Source organism: Myotis yumanensis, unplaced genomic scaffold (assembly GCF_028538775.1).
Source record: "Myotis yumanensis isolate MYYU_CA2020_CCGP unplaced genomic scaffold, mMyoYum1.0.hap1 SCAF_7, whole genome shotgun sequence".
Taxonomy (NCBI): Eukaryota; Metazoa; Chordata; class Mammalia; order Chiroptera; family Vespertilionidae; genus Myotis; species Myotis yumanensis.
In genome coordinates, this window is record NW_027223758.1 from 34762422 (window position 1) to 34784030 (window position 21609).

Here is a 21609-nt window from a genome sequence, read left to right on the forward strand (position 1 = left end):
GAAGCAGGGACCTTGACCACTGCTGGAGAGAGAACATTTGTAGCTGGAGAATTCAAAACTCTCCAATACCCAAATGGTAACTCAGACCACTCCAAGGATGTTTGTGTCAAGAAGACTGGCAGGAGGATGTGGGACGCTACCCAGAAAGCCTACAGTAAGGGCGAGGCCTGTACTCAAAGGGTGCCCCCAGCCCATAGACATCTTTATGCACAGGGGTACAGAAATGACAAAGAGGCCTTTCCTCCAAACATTGACTGCCGTGTGCTAGAACGTTGCCCCATGAATACAGTATGCATACAGTATCTGCAATGTGAATGTCACCCTCGTAATGAGGTAGGATCTTGTGTGTACATCCAATACAAACATACTGGCAGCCCTATGGTCCATTGAAAATGTGGTGTCTGACGAAGCCTTCATTTGCAGATATCAGCCGCCAAGATGCTAACCCTCTGGGCCTTGGCCATCACACTGGCTGTCCAGGCAGAAACGCTTGACCTGCTGGCCCCACCTACACTGCTGGGAAAACTTCCTGTGGAAAGACCCCCTCTACTACCTGGATGGTTCGGCAGATCTCCACCAACTCCAAACGGTTCTTCATCTGTAAAAAATCTATCGGGGACTTCAAATCCTGGCTGTATCCCTGTGGCCAAGTACTTCATGTCTAGCAGCAAACTCAATGACTGTAAGTAAGAACTGTTTCACCTATACACCTTTAACTTTCACACCCCTCACACATGCTTCTCATGTCCAAGGCTACTTATACCTTTTGAACAAGTGGTTTTCAAAAAGGAGGTGGTATCAGGAATCACCTCAGGAATTTATTAACAAAATAGCTGCCTGGGCCCCACTCCCGGACATTCTGATGTAGCAGTACCACAGTGGTACTGGTTTTCTAATAAGATCAAGATGATGCTGAGGCTGCTTGTCCACACATTGGGTAGAACATGTCAAAGCAAGCTTAGAGAAGGGAGCTCTTGGATCCAGCAACCTCTCCATTTGCCTGCCTTTTATTATGACTCTTATCACCTGAACACTGCCAGGAAATCTCAGAGCTTCTCAATGCTGGGCCACAGAGCTCAGCACAGACACCCATAAGTGCTTAAAGCATCAACCTGCTTGACCAGGAGCCAGGACATAAGAAATGTGGGCCCACGTCCAAACTCCTTAACCAGATTTATGCTCACCAAGCTCCTATATCACGCCCTCCCTGAGTCTCAGCTTCCTTTAGGAGATGTGAAATTTTGTCCCCCAATAGTCTCCCAGGATCTGAAGGCAGAGGAGTCAGGAATTGCAAGAGACGCCCTTTGAGAACAAGAAGGGAATAGGACTCATCATCAAACAAATGCAAGAAGGAAAGTCCTCATGGCTACTCTTACCAGCCTTCTGAAACCAAGGCTGGCCTTCCAGCATGATAGGACAGGGTGACAGAGAGACATGTGGCAACTGCCAACTGACCACAGTGCCCAGCCCCACAGCTCACCCACTACTAGAAACATATGCCCCACTCTTCTGACCATCCTACCTTGTTACAAAATATTCCAAATGTACAGAAAAGTTCAGACAGTGGTGCAAAGGACAGCTGTGCACTCATCAAGCAGTATATGGTGGTGATGGTGATGGTTAATTTCATTGTCAAATATACAAAAACCAAGAAGATATACACAGCAAACACCTTTGTAACCAAAATCTGCATTAAGAATAAAAGCAGGCATAGGGTTAAAGGCCCCATAACTCTAACTGGGCTGCACATCCTTCCCTCCTCCTCTCTCCCTCCAGAAGAGGCCTCGGGCCTGATTACTTTTCCCACACCATTTTTTATATTTTACAACACATGGCTACTCTTTCTCAATCAAATTAAAAATTTGCACCACATGTTATCAAGTTTCCCCAAAGGTAGCCAGCTTGCATTGTCTCATACTTATGTTTCTAAGGCGATTCATCCATGTTATAATGAGAAATATTAGCCCATTCAATTTCACTGCAATATTCTACCTGATGAATCCCCCATGATTTACATCAACTTTTTTCTTGCCCAATTGTGTGCTCCTCTGAGCAATACTGACCAAAACACTCTTGTGTGGGTCTGGAGGTTCACATGTGCAATAGATTCTCTGGGACACATACCTGGGCTGGAAGTGCGTCCACATCATCCCACACAGGCAAAGGCCCTCCAGACTACAGAGCCCTGGGCATGGGAAGCAGCAGCAAGGCCCCAAAAGCCATGGCCTAGAAGCTTCACAGGGGCTGGTACTAACAGACTTCTCCCTCCTGCTACTCTACTGAGACAAGAATCTTGTCCCTCAGTCCAATTCACTTTCGTGCTAGGCAGCCAAGGATGACTGTCATCCAGGTGAGACAGCTCTTCTGAGTTCCTTTCTCCAGCCATCAAGGGCAGCGTGATAGGATAGGACCCTGTGACTTCACAGCTCTGCTACTTGGCTCTTGACCCTCCTTCCCTTCCACACCTTCTTCTAGAATTTGAGTTCTCCCTGACTTGCTGCTGTCCAGTGTGGAGGCAAACCCATGGTTAGCGCCTCCTCCACCCTGATGATAATGCTGCAGGAGGATGCTGCAGAGCAGATGCAAGAGGTCTAGTAGAGGCAGCCTGTCAAAGGTGGCAGGACCTCCCATGACCCACAAGGGGAAAGGAGGCCTCCAGAAGGGAAGGGACTTGCACAGACTCGCCCAGATGGAGAACAGAAAATTCCAGATCTCTCAGCTTCACCACCACTTCCCTCAGATGCCTCCTACCCTGCTCAGCATTTCAAATGGCAATCACCCATTTCATCCTGCACTCAATGACCCACACTGTAGGTTCTATCATGCATCCATGGACAGCTGCAGAGACTGGGGCTCAGGACACTCAGCCTTCAGGGGCAGAGCCTGGCCTATATTAAATTCTAAGCTACTGGGCTCAAAAGTGAAACAAGGTCCTTTCATTTCATGCCCAAGTCACTTTAGAGTAACATACCCAAACCAGGCTACCCTCAGGAAGGTGCTATTAAATATTAACTTTTAACAAGGAACTGGTATATTTCTCTGTCACCACGCTATCCTCGGGGTGAGCAGAAGCAGGGATTGGTATGTCTAGGAGACATGATATAAAGTACCTTTGGGCCCCACCATTCCTCAGTGCTGGCTCTCCAGTGGGAGGGTTCCTTTGGCTGAACTAGCTGTGCAGTTAATGGTAGGAAAATATCTCTTCGCCATTTTCAGATCTGAACACCACCCTGCCACCACAGATTGAGAAGATGCTGATGTGTGCGGATGTGGATCTGGCCGGTGTGCTTGGGACAGTGTTAGACACAGTGTCCAACCTGGACGTGCTGTCTCTGTTAGACCTCTCTTCCGCCCTCAATATCCTTGGCGACAGTGGCCTTACTGGTGTCCTGGGCAAGGGGAGCAACAGCAAGTCCTCAAAGTCACCATTGCCTTCGCTCTCAAAAGCCACTGATGCTGTCAGCAACCTGCTCCCCTTGGCCCAAGGAGCCCTGAGCGGCCTGCTACCCAACACTGTGGCGGGGGATCCTGCAAAAAAAGCTGACCAGGACTCTTCTCTTCTCTCAAACCTCCCCCTGCCCCTGCCCCTGGGTGGTGTGCTCAACAAAGTCGGCGAGCTCAAAGAATCCGCCGAGGGCGTACTAAAGAGTGCGGTGCCAAGTGGCATCAATGATGCACTCTCGGGCGTGCTGGGAAATATTAACGTGAAAGATCTCTTGATAGGGTAAGTGCTTCCTTGCCCCTAAGGTACGGCCCATGAGAAAAGTGATGTTTGGGGATACTGAAGTTCAACCTCCTACAAACCCATGGAAAGGGACAGCCATGTTCTCACAAAGCAATATTCTAGCTCTGAGTCCTTTGGGGGGAAATATGAACAAGATTTCTTGAGCTTAAGGAACTGGGAGGCTAACAGGACTGGGCCATCCAGAGGATGGATGGGTTGGTAGGTTGTTAATTGGCTGCTTCAAAGGCATTTCTCCTGCTGTTCAGGCTGATTCCCTGAGTCGGGACTGACCCTGGATGCTGTCATTTTGCAGATTAGAGGTTCAAAAAGCGACTGTGGAGAACATGATGTTGACCATGACAGATGACGAGATCCTCGTTCAAGCTGTGACTACCGCCTTCATAGGTGGAAAAGGGTGAGCCTGTCTCCAAATCAGTCACCTGGGTTGCCCTGGACAATACCCCGAATATCCAGTATCCAAAGGGCCAGGCAGGGACAACACAGAGAAAGGCAGGATGTCTGAGGATGGGGCAAATTAGGCACCGGGCACAGCTGCCCCTCTCCTCCAGCCCAGAGGACCGAGGAGGGATAATGACTCATGGAACTCCATCTTCAAAGAGTGTAAACAAAGCCAGAAATCCAAATTCCTTGTGAAACATGCACATTTCTACAGATGGCCAATGTAGAGAGAAACCACAGAGTGCACCTCCTACTGACCGCACTGGATTCCTGGGAAGTGTAGCTTCCAAACCATCTGCACTCTCCAAAGAGCAGCAGCCCACTCTCACAAACACTGTCCTAGGCAGTTGGGGGAGACAAAGATGTTTCATTGCACTCCAGAAGCTACCAATGCAAACATGTATGCATTCACATGTTCATTCATCCACCTATCATGTACTACTCTGTACCAGACACCATGCTGGGCACAAAGGGAGGAACTAAAAATGGGCCCTGTCCTTGGTGAGAGTCGACATGTGAGAGAGGAAGACGTTCACAGGACAGGCCCGGGGCACACAGGAAGGCATGAGAAGGACAGGAACCCCCCTGGGAGAAGAGGACTCCTTGGACTAACTCCCAGCACTGATACCTCTCACTGACCGAGCTCCATCCAGGCACTTAACTGAGGCACTCAACTTCCAAAACCTCTTGACAACCTCATCAAGAAAGCAGTCCTGTCTCAAGATTGGGAAACCAGTTGAGACCCACAAACTGCTTATAAACCTTGCTCAGTGTCACACAGCTGAAATGTGGCAGGGACAACACTTGAATCCAGGCATTCTGCCTCCACAGCCCATGTCTGTGACCAACACCATTAGCAGTGGTAGGAATAGCCATTTGTCTTCTTCAGAGCATGTGATGTTAATAAGACCAGGTGTGGTAAATGGTGGGTTTTTCTTACACTGTCACTCACACAATAGACAGCTAGGGTGCTGGGCACAAAAGTGAACCTGTAATGGGCATCCAGTTCCAAGGTAGCCTGGTGCCTCCAGGAAAAAAAGACTTCCTGAAGTTTGGTCAGGAGAGGGATTTTCCAATGATTATGGAATGCCAGCCTCTGAGTCCTGTGTACAGGGGATGTTCAACCTTGGCTCATGCTCATTAGAAAGCACCAGACTTTCCCTCTCTCCAATAACCTGGACAAATTCATGAGGCTGACTCCCAAAATGCCTATCACTTTGGCTGAGCAACATCTTGCAGCCAGGTCTGGTTTCACTCTATCTTGTTCTCCACAGCCTATTAGGACCTGTAATCAGCATTCTGGGATTTCAAATAAATGGCGATGTGACTCTGAAAATTGGTATTTCCACAAACGACACCCAATGTGTCAGCTTCCAAGTCCAGGACAAGGTCATCAAGGCTACGAAAGTGTACCTTCAGTTGGTGAAGACGTACGTGAGACCATTTTTCTCATTTTCTGGATCAACAGGCCTGTGTGCTAGAATGTTTTGTTATGTTAAATCTACCTAGAACTCCATTATGGGATGCACTATAAATTATTTAACCAGTCCCTTATCAAATACTGGGTTTTTTCCAATTATTAACTTTTATACCCAATACTAATTAGTAAAGTCCCAGAAAAACCTACTCACCAAACTGCACAGTATCTGATGGATAATTTCTCGTTTTTTTCAATATATTTTTATTGATTTCAGAGAGGAAGGGAGAGGGAGAGAGAGATAGAAACATCAATGATGAGAGAGAATCATTGACTGGCTGCCTCCTACACGCCCACACTGGGGATCGAGCCCACAACCGGGGCATGTACCCTGACCAAGAATCAACTGTGACCTCCTGGTTCATAGATGGACGCTCAATTACTGAGCCATGCCAGCAGGCTGAAGGATAATTTTATCTATGTGAAACACTGGGTCAGATGTCCGGCTTTGGTGATTTTCCCAGTTACCCTCGCTTCTTCCTTCATGACTATAACGGAAGGTGAAAGGGCTCAGGTGGTTGCAAATTGTAAGCAGCAGGGCATCATTGCAACTGTATCATCAATGGATGGGTTATCTCCAATGTGGGACAAAATCCAGAAATGCAAAATCACACAGCTCTCCACATGTATCTTCCCAGGCTCACAGATACTTTGCCTCTCCCTGTCCCTCTGCCCTTGGATGATGTCATTCCTCAACTGCTGACAGTTGCCATAAAAGAGAAAGTAAGTCATAGGAAAGGGGCGGGCACCACCACAAAGGTCTATGTCATTGGAGGGAAGACAGGAAGAAGCCCTTTCCTCAGCTAAGACCTGATGCTGGGAGAGATGTGGGGAGGACACATCAGCCTTCGGGAGTCCAGAGGCTGGAGGATGCAACATTCCCTCTGACCCCAGCAGTGGGATAGGACAATGCCTCAAGCTGGCGGGGATAGGGGGAGAGGATGAGTTCTGCCAAAAAGAAGGCCAGGAAATAGAAGAGGGAGAAGGGAAGGAGGAGAGGGAAGAAGGAGAAGAGGAGCTGGGGTGTGGAGATGGGTGGGACGGCTGCATGTCTTCCGCAAAGCTAACTGGTGGTTAATTCACAGATGAAAGAATCAACCTCATGTGACATTGACCTCAGTGATTTCAGCGAATGCAAGAACTGTGAGTACAAACACCTGACTTCCCTGGGGCTGCCCAGATCAATGCAGGGAGACGGCCAAGCCCCATAGGAATCCCGTTGGGTGTGACAGACAGAAGATGGGGTTGTGAGCTGCAACACTGGGTACCTCCAAGCATCCAACCAACTCCTCAGCACACTCAGGGCACACAGTGTGACAGCCTACCTGTTTCTCCAAATTACTGAGACTCATTATCAGGACATAAAGGGCAAAAAGCCCCTTAGAGGCTCGGTGTAGCTCCCCAGGCCCAGATGGTTTGCTAAGTGCACATGTGCGTGGAGCCTGAGCAAGGAGCAGTCCCAGGCCCTCACACCAGGGAGGCTGAGAGGCAGAAATTCCTTCTAATATCCCTTTACATAACCAAGGTACGATGACAGGACTCTGTCAGGCAGCTGCCATCAAGACAGCCAAAGCAGGAAATTGGTGATATTTGTCATGATGCGAGGTAGACAAAGCATGGGACCTGGGCAGCAAGGCTTTTCCTCCCCGTGGAGGTTTCAGCACAGCGGGGGCAGGGCTGAGTCCTCATGTCACCTTCCTCCCTGCAGCTTCCTCCTAGACTCAGGAGAAGAAGCCGGTGTGGCACCAGCTTTTTGTGTGGGACTGAGGGAAAGGATGGTGTCACCCTGGTCCCCCATCTGGAGGGCAGAGCCAGGCAGAGAACCCAGGGCCCGATACCCGCTAGGGGTCTGTCAGGTCCCTCTAGGTTCTCTCTTCTCTCCTGCAGCTACTGGCTTGTTCGAGTACCAACTTAAAAGTTTCCAGCTCTCTGAAGAAGGTCTTTCAACCCTCTACTGTGTAAGTGTTCTTTGCTCTTAAGATAAGTTCTGCAGGAAAGCTGGAAATTGATGTTAGCCTCACATGATGGCATGATGATTTTCTGTTTTTCTCTCTCTAGGCCTCCTTTAACAGAAAAGTCCTTCTGCCTGGAAGCCCCCTTTCTCCAAATCCTAAAAATGCCAACATTTCCATAACTATGTCTAACATAATGCTCAGGGAAATCATCACCCTCAGTGCCAAGCAGAGCTCCATCCAGGTAAGCGTCATCACGTGGCTCCTGGCACCACTCTCCTCTTTGCTTAAGCCTAGTCTATCAACCTGTAAGTCTGAGGAGATAGAAATGGCTTCTGGGACATTCTTCGAGAGACAAATATGAGGAAATGGGATACACATTTTCCCTTTGGATCATTTAAGTGGATCCAGGTTTACATCAGGGAAAGCAGAGAGAAAGGGCACCAGAGGACAAATGCTTTCTGAGTGCATTTTATGTGCCAGGTACAATGCCAGTTATCTTTACATAATTAATGACATTTAATCTTCACAACAGATCTGGGAAGTAGGGATTCTTATTCTCATTTCTCAGATGACCAGCATGAATGAAGTAACTTAGCCAAAACTGGTTTGGCTCAGTGGATAGAGCGTCGGCCTGCGGACTGAAAGGTCCCGGGTTCGATTCCGGTCAAGGGCATGTACCTGGGTTGCAGGCACATCCCCCGTGGGAGATGTGCAGGAGGCAGCTGGTCGATGTTTCTCTCCCATCGATGTTTCTAACTATCTATCTCTCTCCCTTCCTCTCTGTATAAAATCAATAAAATATATTTAAAAAAAAAAAAAAAAAAAGTAACTTACCAACAGTTACAGCATGAGCAAGGGAGTGGGTTTATCCACCTGTGAGGTATTCAGTTGCTCCCAGTGGTAGAAGGAATAGTAGCAGTCAGTAGTTATAACAAAACTAGAGGCCCAGTGCATGGATTCATGTACCAGTGGGATCCCTCGGCATGGCCTGCGGGGATCTGGCCCAAACCGGCAGTCCAACGCCACCTGCTGCTCCTGCCTGCTGCTCCCGCTCATCCCGACCCTGCCGCAGTCAGTCCCGATTGGGAAAGGCTCCTACCGCCATAGCAGCGCTCACCAGCAGTGAGCCCTGCATCTGGCACCCATCAGTCAGCTGAGCGGCACTTCCACTGTGGGAGCACACTGACCACCAGGGGGCAGCTACTGCGCTGAGGGTCTGCCCATGGTGGTCAGTGCACGTCACTTAGACTTTTATATATATATAGATAACAATCACTGAGTACTGTCTATGTGCCAGGCTCTGTTTCAAGCAATGTACAATGTATCCTTAACAAAGCCTCCCAAAATAATCAAGTCCAGAGTTGTCTGTCACTAGAGCATAGAAATAAATGGGCTTTAGCCCTAGCTGGTTTGCTCAGTGGATAGAGCGTCAGCCTGTGGACTGACGGGTCATGGTTTCAATTCCTGGTCAGGGCACATGCCCAGGTTACGGGCTCAATCCCCTGTGGGGGGCGTGCAGGAGGCAGCCGAACAATGATTCTCTCTCATCATTGATGTTTCTATCTCTCTCTCCCTCTCCCTTCCTCTCTGAAATCAATAAAAATATATTTTTTAAAAGAAGAAAAGGCCGAAACCGGTTTGGCTCAGTGGATAGAGTGTCAGCCTGTGGACTGAAAGGTCCCAGGTTCGATTCCGGTCAAGGGCATATACCTGGGTTGTGGGCACATCCCCAGTGGGGGGTGTGCAGGAGGCAGCTGATCGATGTTTCTCTCTCATCGATGTTTCTGACTCTCTGTCTCTCTCCCTTCCTCTCTGTGGAAAATCAATAAAATATATTTTTAAATAAATAAATAAAAGAAGAAAAGAAACAGGCTTTAAATTGAATGAGAATTAATAGAAAAGTAAAATTTTATCTGTTATATGCACCACTGTGCTTCTGAGAAAGAAAAAGAGATAAACGGCAAGGTCTGGAATTAGACCCTGTCTGTGTGGTTAGATCAGCCATGCCAGCACCTGGCAAGGTGACTAACTCATACTACAGGATCAATAAACATTTGAATAAACGAATTGCATGAAGCATGGGTGTTTCATAATGGAACATTCTGCGGGCCTTCTTCTCCTCCTCTCCACACTCTAAATGATGACTTCTTTACAACAGATGAATAACCTGAATGCGTACATCACCAGAGTATTCTATGCCAGCCTGCCAGACAACCAAGTCCAAGCCATCTTCTGGGTCGACGTGGATAAGGATGGTGAGAGCTTTGCCCAAGGGCAAACGGTGAGTGCTGAGTAGTAACAAATCAGGATTCAGTTGTGAGGAAAAAAAGAGTGTTTGATGGGGGGAGTTACTACCATAACCCTGAGGGCCACGTGCCTGGGTGACCCTAAGACAAAGGGCATCAACCAGGCTGGGAGGCTCAGCTTCCAGGGGAGAATAAACAGGTTGTCTCCTAAGATCAGAGAGTCTCCACTCTAGTTCTGACCTGTGGCCTTGTTGGTCATATCACGATGTGACATGTTTGCTGAGTAGCCTTGGTCAAGGCATTATTTTTAACTCGTTTGTTTTATATTAATGCAGAAGATGCTCGTCTCCTATGAGTGCAAGATTTTAAACGGCAAATTGGTATCAGACATCAAGATTGTAAGGTACTGTCCATTACTACAAACTCCTCTTGACATTTGTCAGTATAGGAAGCGGTATCAGAACTCGATTCAGATCACATGAGAAGAATAATGGACAAGGCCCTTGGGAAATACTTGGATAATTACAGAGAACTCAGAACAAAGTTTTACCTACGTGCTGTACTCACCTTAAATTTGCTCTTTCTGTATTTGAAAATTTATAGGTGACTTTAATAAGGAACAGAGCTAATACTTAAACTCTGTTTTAGAATTAGTTAATATTTTTTATTTGAAAATGATTTTTCCTTGTACTTTGTTTCCTGGCAGATTTGAACACAGCATGAAACCCCCTGAGGCTGTAAGTTGATTAGATTTTCAAAATATTTATCTAAGATGCATGAGAAATTATTTTAAACCCAGACACTTAGTGACACAGGGACTCTAGAAAGGGAAGGGTCACACAGACTAGGTCACAGACGCAATGTGGAGTAGGGCTGCGAGCTCCAACCCAGGCCCCTCTCTGGGGAACTCGTAAAATTGGTCTTAAATCCATTGCCGCAGCGCCACATCAGTCAGTCACCTGAATGAAAGCCCAAAATCCGTGTTTTAGTGGGATGGGTCATTCTGACACACCAGGAAGTCTTGGGGTTGGTCCCCTGGAAGGATGAAAAGATTATCTAGATTCTAATCTTCCTTCGGCTCATGGAAGTTTCTTAAAAACATGTCCAATCTCCCATGGTCTCACCTTTCCCATCAGAGGTTTTCAACCCATGTCCTACCGAGCAAGCACATGGATCACCAGAGGAGAGCTTGGGGGATAGGGAAGTGGGAAGAGTGAGGGTAGCACCAGTGACTAGGCTCCAGGCACAGGGGGGGAAGCTCACAGACGATTCACCAACCAACCCCATACTTAACACATTTGACCTTGCACACGTTCATACACAGCATCATCCAACAAACATTTAGTGAGCACCACTATGAGCCCAGCTCTAAAAATGCAACTCCCTAACCCCAGGAGTGACCCTCTAATTTAAGTGGAAAGACAGAGACAGATTAAGAGAATAAATAAGCCAAATCATTAAGGGATTGGTAACCACACATTGGGTGGAAGCACACAATGGGCACTGAGGTGAACAACCTTGTCACTATGTGTGAACTGTCTGTGTCCTATATGTCAGTCCTGAGATAGTGGGGGGTCTATCAAGAGGCAAACTCTGGGAGTCATTGCAAGCCCAGAGTTCTTTCATCTCATTGTTAGTGGGGAGGCATGTGATATGCCAGGCTCTGTGCAGTGAAAGGAACATAGAAGGCATGGTCTCTGGCCTCATGTAACCACCTACCTGACAGGGACACAGACATTTATGCAAATAACTGAGTATGAAGAAGATGGTGGAGGAGAACCACCTGGGAGGCAGACAGCGGGTTCACTAAAAAAAAACAATGCCTGAACTCAGCTTTGAAGGAGGAGCAGGAGTTTAACACAGACCAAAAGTGTGTACCAGGTAGAGGAAACAGAATGTAGAAAGGGTAGGCATCAGGGACTCATAGGCATGAGGAGGAGGGGACCGCAAAGGAAGGAAGATACATAGAGCATCAGCAGGGAGGACCAAATCAGGGAGGGACTTGGATAGGACACAAAAGAGGAAGCATTCAGCAGCAACCAATCCTCCCCAGCCCTGACCTCAGTGTTTGTCCTGAGGGCACACAGTTGCACAGCTATGCCTACCGCAGTGCCTGGAACATAATGAGAACCCAATAAACATGTATTAGGAATTATCTAAGGCATTAAAACCTACTGAAGAGAGTCTCTGAAAACCCCCAAAGAATTAGAGGCCTGAGAGATAGACTGAAACCCACCTCCCTACAGAACCCCGTCCAGTAACAGACTTCTTCCACTAGAAAACAAACAAACCACATACACAGAGGCATCCGAGACTGCTTTCCCTGATGTGGGGACTAGCTGGGGGACTGGTAGATTGACTGATAAAATGTTCCTCCCATCTCTTCCAGATGGACGAGCTAAGAGATGTGATGTCTGCAGTTATGAAGAAATTTGTATCTACCATTACTGGTAGGTGGAGTTAATAACATGAACACCTAGAAGAGTCAGTGTCACAAGCAATGTACAGGGTGTGAAGCCACACCACAGAATGTGCTGTGGCAGTGAGCACAGTATCATCTTATCACCGTCTGGATCAGAGGACTTGTTTGTTTTTGTTTTTATTCATGTTTTATTTCTTTTATCCTCATCCGAGGATATTTATTCTATTTTTTAATATATTTTTATTAATTTCAGAGAGGAAGAGAGAAGGAGAGAGAGATAAAAACATCAATGATGAGAGAGAATCATTGATCGGCTGCCTCCTGCACACCCCACACTGGGGATCAAGCCTGCAACCCGGGCATGTGCCCTGACCTGGGAGTCGAACCATGACCTCCTGATTCATAGGTTGATGCTCAACCACTGAGCCATGCCGACTGGACTGGGCTGGACTTCTTTGTTTTTAAATAGGGACTTCAGCATCATCAGATGGCAAAACATGAAAACCAAATCAAAATGTCTCTTCTACAAGTCCAAATGAAACCCAGCCCACGGGGTATCTTCTAAACAACAGCATCATGCCACTTAGAGGAAAGATGGAGCCAGGTCACCAGTCACACAGATAGTAGGGTTTTGGAAATTCAAGAGTCTGAAGTCATAACCCTATGCCCATGCCACCTATACATACTTATGATGAACTCTAAGGGAGTTCAACATAGTACAAACGGCACCAAAACAGCAGAGCCTAATTCTTCTCGTTTCTTAAGATAGTGAGGGCAGACACACCAACATATCTCTTGGTATCAATTCTTTGCGCATAGAATGCTCACCAGGTTTCCAGTTACTTCTAGGGTGTCTTCTGGTCCTTATGAACTCACCAAATCACACACAAAAGACTGAGAGACACATGTCTTGCTCAAATCGCTGTGTTGAATGGGCAGGGGGTGATTTCTCCTAGAGCCATATACTGCCCAGAGATCCCTCCAGTTGACTGTGGATAGGACACCAAAGAGGAAGCACTTGTCCTTGTTTCTCTCAACTCAAAATGCTCCTTCTTCATTTCAGAAGTTTCCAGTCAATGGAATATTCCACCAGAAATATCCTCAAATCTGCTAAACAATGCCAAGGCTGAACTACTTAAATCGGTAAGAGAGAAAGAAATATAAATATTTTCCTTTTGCACTAAAGCCCCCTCTACGCTTCAATCTTCAGAGGACTAAATGGGGCCAGTGGGCCCTGGCATCACAGGCGGCTCCAAGCTGCCTTAACAGCTCCATCCCATTGGCTGTCTCTTTCCCAGGCAGATCCACTACCTACTGCCCATTTCTTCACCATACAAGCCCTAACATTGAGACACTCATACTCTTATAATCAAATAATCTGTCCACTGTCCTCATGCGGACTCATACTTCATTGACTATGCTTTGATCACCTCTTCAGAAACATGCCCACTACATATGCCTGACTCGTCTACATAGTCACCTTGTGTCTGCTGGAGCCTCCCCTTCTCTGCCACCCTGACACAAATACCCCCCTTCTTCCCACCTATCTTCCCCACGCCAACTGAAATTTGAAGGAAAACTTGCTTCCTAAAAAAAACTTAAAAGAATGGGATTTTTATTTAAATTTAACATCAGGAAAATGTGAGGATGGAACTAGGGAAGATATATGAGAGAGCAAAGAAATTTAAAACCTCTATCACCCTTAGGTGTTCCATTCTTAATAAACGTGCTTCATGAGTGTAATATCTGACCAAAAAAAAAATAATAACTTCTTTTATGTTGGCTCAAACCTCAGAAGTTGTACATTCCCACATTTATTTCACCCCTAAAGTCCCGTATCTGTGGCTAAATCAATTACTAGAGTGGAAAGGGTGGTGATATCAGCATTTGCCTCAGTGCTGGTGTCCCACCTCCTGCTCCTACACCCCATTCCTCTCGGTGGCCTGGGACACATCACTTAGCCTCCCTAAGTCAGCCTTGAGTCAAGGGATTGGATCAGATGAATGCCAGCTGTATTTCAGCTACAAGTGGCAGAAAGCACAGCACAAACTGGTGTAACAGCAATAAATTCGTCAGTCCTGAACATTCAAGATGGTACCAGCATCAGCAGTGGCTCGATTCTGGGCCCAAACGATTACACCAGAATCCATGTCTTGGCTCCATCACTTCTGGATGGTCTCCCACGTACCTACCAGGAGCTTTACCATCCAATTCTTTCTGGAATAGCTCAAATGACAAACACCCAGAAATAACCCCTGGGGCTCCTGCTGGCCTGACTTGCTCCCTAATCCCCATCCTCAGGGCAAGTGCTGTGCTCAGGGAGATGGAGGGCCCGGCTGGCACCGCCTGTGCCTGCAGCCAGCTTATATATTAAGAGTATAATTAGTTATTTCATCTCCCCACAGAGAGACCTTCAGGCAGCAAACTAAACCCGGCACATGGGATACTAAAGAATTTCCAAGAATGAAAGCACTTTGAAACTTCTCTTATGGAGTCAAGGACATCCTTGTGATTAAGGAGCCAAGTTCAATAGTGTTCTGAACATGTCAACTATTCTTTGGAACCAGTGTCACCTTGAATGAACACGTGCAAGAAAATCAAGAATAGGGTTTCGGGTATTTTGTAATCATCTCTTTAATAATTATCTTGTTTTCATGCAGAAAAATGACTCACTTGTCTTCAATTCCTACAAATGGGAGTTCTGTAGTGTGTTCATGATACGTAAAAGCACTATACATACTAAGGACATAAAAATCAATAATGTGAATGATGAGGCAGCAACGGCCAGGATTAATTTATGTAGGGCACTAGGAGACAGTCGTGACCACGATGAAGACGTTTCTTCCCATACCTCTGCCCTCTCCTCTCCAACTCCATGTGCTTTCTTTTGCCTCTTGGCCCAACATGAAAATCACACAGGGGCTGGGATCCAATGTCCCCATCACCACATGTTACACAGAGAAAAGCACAGACCAAATGCTAAATGCTGGAGAGAACACAGCAGGTAACAGTCTGGTGATACCATAAAAACTGTGCTCAGTGTCTTGAGATTAAACTCAGTGAACAAAGCCAGGCACAAAAGACCACATATTGTACAGTTTATTTTATATTAAATATTCAGACTAGCTAAATGCGTAGAAACAGAATACAAAGTTGTGAGTGCCAGAAGAACAGAGAGTAGGTAAGGCAGAATAAGGCTTTTATTTAGGAGTAATGGAAATGTTTTGGAACTAGATAGAGGTGGTGGTTGCACAACATTCTCAATATACTGAATGCCACCAAATTGTTCCCTTGACAATGGTTAACTTTTATGTTGCGTGAATTTCACTTCCATTTTAAAACAAAACACCTTCCCACCCAGAACAGCAAAAAGAATACCTAGCACCCATATTGTTTTGTGATATCATTCTTCATAAAAGTAATCAGGGCTCCTTGGGGAAAGTGCTAATTCTAGGACTGGAGAGGAAATATGAAAGATGGCCCTAGAGCTTCTTATACTCACAGAAAGTAGCTGGTTCTGCTTTGCTAAGGGCTTTCTCCCTGATAGTTCCTGTTTCCTCTGGCCCCTCAGAGAATATTATGAATTCAGTGTTCAGTGCCTCAGAGAAGGAAGGGTTCCTCAGAAAATGGACCAAGAGCCTGAGTTGCCCAAGGCCGGGCCCTGAGAGGATGGGGTATAGAAAGACACACGGAAAATCTACACACACAGGAGAGGTTCCCTCGTTGAGAGAGGGAGGAAGAAGGGAGAAGTTTTGGAGTTCCTAAGAAAATAAAGGACTGCAAAGCACAGAGATATTTGAGGCCTTGCGTACAGAGGAAAGAGGCAACGGAAAGCAGCCAGACCACCGAGAGAAAAGCTGGGTCCAGGTGGGTGACTGTGAGACGCCGCACCTCACAGCTGGACCTCGGAGCTTCCCTGGCCCTGCAGAGTGTGGCAGGCAGCAGTGGAGTTCTCATGTGCCCAACAGCAGTGCCATTGAGGGAGAGAGCCTGAAGCTCCCCCTCCCACCAACATCCCAGTCCCACGTAGCCTGGGCAGGCAGGGCTGTGAGCAGAGAAGGGCAGGGAACCAGAGGGCTTTGCAGTCAGATGAAAACAGCTCCATAACAGCCAAGCGTGAAGAAATGGCAAAGCACAAAAATGACCCTCTACCTCAGGGCACCGGCCAAAGCCGACAGCAAAAGGCCTGGCCCCAGGAAAAGACCGCTGAGGAGAAACTTAGGGTTGTGATAAAATCCCCACCACAGGAAGAATGGGGGCTTCGGATGGACTCTGTCTTGGGAATGAACTAGTGTCCGGCTCCCTCAGTAACCCCAGCTGGCCTCGGGAAACAGGAGTTGTGAGAGGCCCTACCGGAGGCCAGTTCTCTAGCGTGCGGCACAAACCATGGAGGGACCCCAGGGCCTGTGGCAGAGTCCCTGTCCTGTAGTAGGGGTCGGAGCCCAGAGCAAATCATGCTGCGAGTTTATTACTTGACTCCAGACCTTTTGTCAAATATGAACGACAAGCCCAGCCTTGAAGAAGAAAAAAAATCCCCAATCAGCAGCCCTCAAAGGGTCTCTGAGCTAGAGGGTAGGACAACCCTGCACTTTGACCTTGCAAAGTCTCCTGGCCCTTGGTTTGTACATAAGATAAACTAAAGCTGGGAGACACTTTCCCAGGGGAGAGCTGAATGCCACTCCAAGCCCAGAACTTTCCCACCTGTGTGTGAGCACAGTGCCAGGCCCATGGTAGACACTGAGTATGACATGATCGAATGCCGTCTTCCTCAGGACCGTGAGGAAAGCTGGGCAGGCCCTGGCTTACTCTTCACACCTCTGCTCCAGCCATGGAGACCCTCACTCCCCCCGTGACTGTAACAGGTGCATCTCCCTCTGCAGTCTGACCCTGTGTCTCCATTAGAGACTCTGGGTAACCCTGGGTGGTGCCTGACAGGGTGTGCAATGAGTGACCCCATTGCCAGGCCGAGTAGCCCACCCGCTTCTCATGCTGCAAGTCAGGATGCTGGCTCCAAAGACCACCCTCCTCCTCCCTCCACCCCATATGGCCTCTCTGGCCCCCACCCCCACCCCCAGGTCTCTAAGCTCAGCTGGGGAGTAAACAGCCCGAAACACCTTTCCCACTCACCTGCTCCTGTGGCCTAAAGTCTCCCCCACTGGCATCACTCCTGGAGGTCTTCCTAAGGAAATAACACCTTTTAAGAAGTGGTTTTCAAATTTTCCAAAAGGCTAATGACCCACTTCTTTGAATAAAAGCTTACAAACAAACCTGATACATGAAACAGATGAGGAGACAGCTGCTCTGTTAGAAAGAGGCCGGGGACTGTGGTTCTGCCCCATCTAGAATCACCTTCTAACCCCCAAAGTGAGCACCTCTAAGGAACCTCTGTGCTCCATGGAGTTCAGGCAGAGTTACCCAGGAGGAGGCCAGTGTGTGAGCCATCAAGAACCAAGGAGCAGAGTGCTGAGGGAGGTGAGCACAGAGCAGATGCCTTTGACAGAGGGATAATAAACTAAATATGGGGAGAAATTCATTGGGAGAAATGAGGGGCCTAGAAGGGAGAACATAGAAGGCTCTCACTCTTCCTCACTCAAGACAAGGTACCACCACCCCCGAGCTAGTGGGTCAGGCTAAAAACACAGAAAGTCTCTGATTCCCTCACGCCTAGTCCAGCGCCGAGACCGATCCTGTTGTCCTACTGTCTAAATCACCATCAAATCCACCAGCAAGGTTCTCTGCTTCCACTCTGTCCCTCCTCAGACTCCACAAAGCAGCCAGAATGGACTTTTCAAAACATAAACCGAATCATCACTTCCTGGTTAAACCCTCCAACAGCTTCCCATCCCACTCAGAAGAAAATCCACACTCTTCACCACAGCCCACAAGGTGGGCCCTGGGCCTGGGCCTCCAGCCTCCTCTCCTTCCCCACCCCACCAGCGGTCTCTCCCACCCCTCCCTACTCAGTCACACTGGCACTGCTGAGTTGCTCAAACCAACCACAGTTCTTGCCCACTGCAGGCAGCAGGCATGCACAAGCCTTTCCCTCTCCCTCTTCCCCTGACCCTGAATGAGTAGTTTCCTCTTATCCTTTAAGTCAGGGGTGGGGAAGCTTTTTTCCGCCAAGGACCATTTAGATATTTATAACATCATTTAAGGGCCATACAAAACTACCAATTTAAAAATTATGTTTCTATGAAAAAAAGCTCCTAGATTTATTGAATTTTTTGAGTCATGCCTGTGGTTGCCCTGGCAGGGGCAGACCAAATGATGCGGCCTGCGGGCAGGACGTTCCCCACCCCTGCTTTAAGTAAACTTAGAAATCACCTCATCTAAGGAGTCCTCCACTATTCCCATCCCAACTCTTCATTTCTTTCAAAACGTTTATTATTTTATTAAAGAGAGTTTACTCTTCTGTGTCTGTCTGTCTGACTACAAGTCACGAGAGGAGAAACCATGCCTCACTGATGCATTCCTGGTGGCTGGCATATAGTAGGTGTTTAATGAATATCTGAGGAATATGTGGGTGGATGAATGGGTAAATGGATGGATGGATAGATGGATGGATGAATGGGTAAATGGATGGATGAATAGATGGATGGATGAATGATGGATATACAAACTTACTATAGGCCTGATGCACGAAATTTGTGCAAGAGTAGGCCTTCCGCCGGGGAGAGTAGGGGGGCCGGAGGGGGGGGGGTAAGAGATCAACCAAAGGACTTATATGCATGCATATAAGCATAACCAATGGACATAAGACACTGGGGGGTAGGGAAGGCCAGGGGATTGTCAAGGGCGGGGGGGGGGGGGGGGGGAGGAGACATATGTAATACCCTTTGTAATACTTTAAGCAATAAAACAATTTTAAAAAATTAAAAAAAAAATAAAAGCATGTTACAAGTGGAAAAAAAAAAAAAAAAGAGAGCGTAGGCCTTCCTTCCCCCAACTGCTGGCACCGGCTTCCCTCTGGCACCTGAGACCGGGCTTCCCTCGCAGCCTCGGCTTCATCCGGAAGGTCGTCTAGAAGGATGTCCAGTCTCATTAGCATATTCCACTTTTATTATTATAGATTACCACTAATCCAGGCCCCACTCACACCTCAGGACATAACATTACTGAAAACAAGAGGAGAGGCCGGGGCCAGGGACATCAGACTTTCCCTTTACATAAAGATATATTTTGCCCTGGACGGATAACTCAGTTGGTTAGAGCATCATCCGAATACACCAAGGTTGCAGGTTGGATCTCTGGTCAGAGCACATACTAGAATCAACTAATGAATGCATAAATAAGTGGAACAACAAATCAATGTTTATCTATCTACCTATCTCTATCTTTCTCTCTCTCCTCTCTCCCTTCCTATCTCTTACTAAAAAAACACACACAAAAAAACTGTTAAATAAAGAAAAACAAGGATATGTTCCAAGGACAAATAACCCTTATCTGTTTATTGGAGCAGAGAGCTCTTCTAGGTAGTGCCGTAAAACAAACAAAACCTACTTTGAGATGTCCAACAAAGTCAAACTGCTCTCCTTTCCAGAATAATTTATAATTCAGAAATCTCACTAATTGGCACTCACTTTCCCCTACAATAAATCCACATGCTTGAGGCTGGCAACAGAAAGCCACATCTCACACAAATCGGGAATCTTGACAATATTCATATTCTTTTTTTTTTTTTTATTGCTTAAAGTATTACAAAGGGTATTATATATGTGTCCTTTTTTCCCCAGCCCTTGACAATCCCCTGGCCTCCCCTACCCCCCAGTGTCTTATGTCCATTGGTTATGCTTATATGCATGCATACAAGTCCTTCGGTTGATCTCTTACCCCCCTCCCTCCTGCCCCCCAACCCTCCCCGGCCTTCCCGCTGCAGTTTGACAATCTGTTTGAGGCAGCTCTGCCTCTGTATCTATTTTTGTTCATAAGTTTATAATGGTCTTTATTATCCATGAATGAGTGAGATCATGTGGTATTTTTCCTTCATTGACTGGCTTATTTCACTTTGCATAATGCTCTCCAGTTCCATCCATGCCGTTGCAAATGGTAAGAGTTCCTTCTTTTTTACAGCAGCATAGTATTCCATCGTGTAGATGTACCACAGTTTTCTAATCCATTCATCTACTGATGGGCACTTAGGCTGTTTCCAGATCTTAGCTATGGTGAATTGTGCTGCTATGAAAATATGGGTGCATATATCCTTTCTAATTGGTGTTTCTGGTTTCTTGGGATATATTCCTAGAAGTGGGATCACAGGGTCAAATGGGAGTTCCATTCTTTGTTTTTTGAGGAAACTCCATACTGTCTTCCATAGTGGCTGCACCAGTCTGCATTCCTACCAGCAGTGCACGAGTGTTCCTTTTTCTCCACATCCTCTCCAGCACTTGTTGTTTGTTGATTTGTTGATGATAGCCAGTCTGACAGGTGTAAGATGGTACCTCATTGTTGTTTTGATTTGCATCTCTCGGATGATTAGTGACTTTGAGCATGTTTTCATATGTCTCTTGGCTTTCTGAATGTTCTCTTTTGAAAATATTCATATTCTTAGAAATGTGTATGATAAATTAACACTTCTGGGGAGTTCCCAAAAAAATAACCAGAGATGCAGAGGAAGATATAAGGGCAAGAATGGATACTACACCATTGTTTATATGGTGAAAATTTGGGAACAATTTAAATGTCAAACAATACAGGATTTTTCTTTTTTTTATAACAAATTCTTAGTGAGAAATATCCCACTAATGCTTTAAATTCATGCTTTGATAGAATATTTAGTGTTAAAAGCAAATGCTCACTAAAAAATTAGGCCCTAACCAGTTTGGCTCAGTGGATAGAGCGTCGGCCTGCGGACTGAAGGGTCCCAGGTTCGATTCCAGTCAAGGGCATGTACCTTGGTTGCGGGCACATCCCCAGTAGGGGGTGTGCAGGAGGCAGCTGATCGATGTTTCTCTCTCATCAATGTTTCTAACTCTCTATCCCTCTCCCTTCCTCTCTGTAAGAAATCAATAAAATATATTTTTAAAAAATATAAATAAATAAATAAATAATTAGGATACAAGATGATTTAGAATATGATTCCAGATGTGATTATTACATAAAATAAATTAATCCAAAATGCTGGCTGTGATTGCCAAATCACAGATGTAAGATTGCAAATGACTTTTATTTTCTTTCTCATATCTTTTCCAAGCTGTTTATGTTGAACATGGTTGACTTTTACCATTAGGAGGAAAATGTTCTCATTTATTCAATGAATATGTATCTAGCACCTACTCTGTGCCACTTGAGCAAATACCAGGCAAGAATGCTTCCTTCCCTCATGAAGC

The 21609-nt window shown here is 46.5% G+C and overlaps 1 protein-coding gene across 1 annotated transcript; it reads left to right on the top strand.

Moving 5' to 3' along the window:
* The first annotated feature begins 438 nt into the window (after positions 1-438).
* On the top strand, positions 439-13627 carry LOC139013467 (vomeromodulin-like). Its single transcript, XM_070419497.1, has 14 exons — positions 439-682; positions 3217-3724; positions 4038-4139; positions 5458-5613; positions 6299-6383; positions 6746-6803; positions 7548-7618; positions 7719-7856; positions 9774-9896; positions 10197-10264; positions 10568-10598; positions 12251-12311; positions 13347-13426; positions 13586-13627. Exons 1-14 carry the CDS (start codon positions 439-441, stop codon positions 13625-13627), a joined length of 1767 nt encoding a protein of 588 aa, XP_070275598.1.
* Positions 13628-21609: the final 7982 nt, after the last annotated feature.

Bases quoted from the DNA above. Each gene is read 5' to 3' on its own strand.
- LOC139013467 (XM_070419497.1), top strand. From the start codon at position 439: ATGCTAACCCTCTGGGCCTTGGCCATCACACTGGCTGTCCAGGCAGAA. The intron at 3,725-4,037 runs GTAAGTGCTTCC...GTCATTTTGCAG, and splicing joins GTGAAAGATCTCTTGATAGG to ATTAGAGGTTCAAAAAGCGA. The intron at 12,312-13,346 runs GTAGGTGGAGTT...TCTTCATTTCAG, and splicing joins ATTTGTATCTACCATTACTG to AAGTTTCCAGTCAATGGAAT.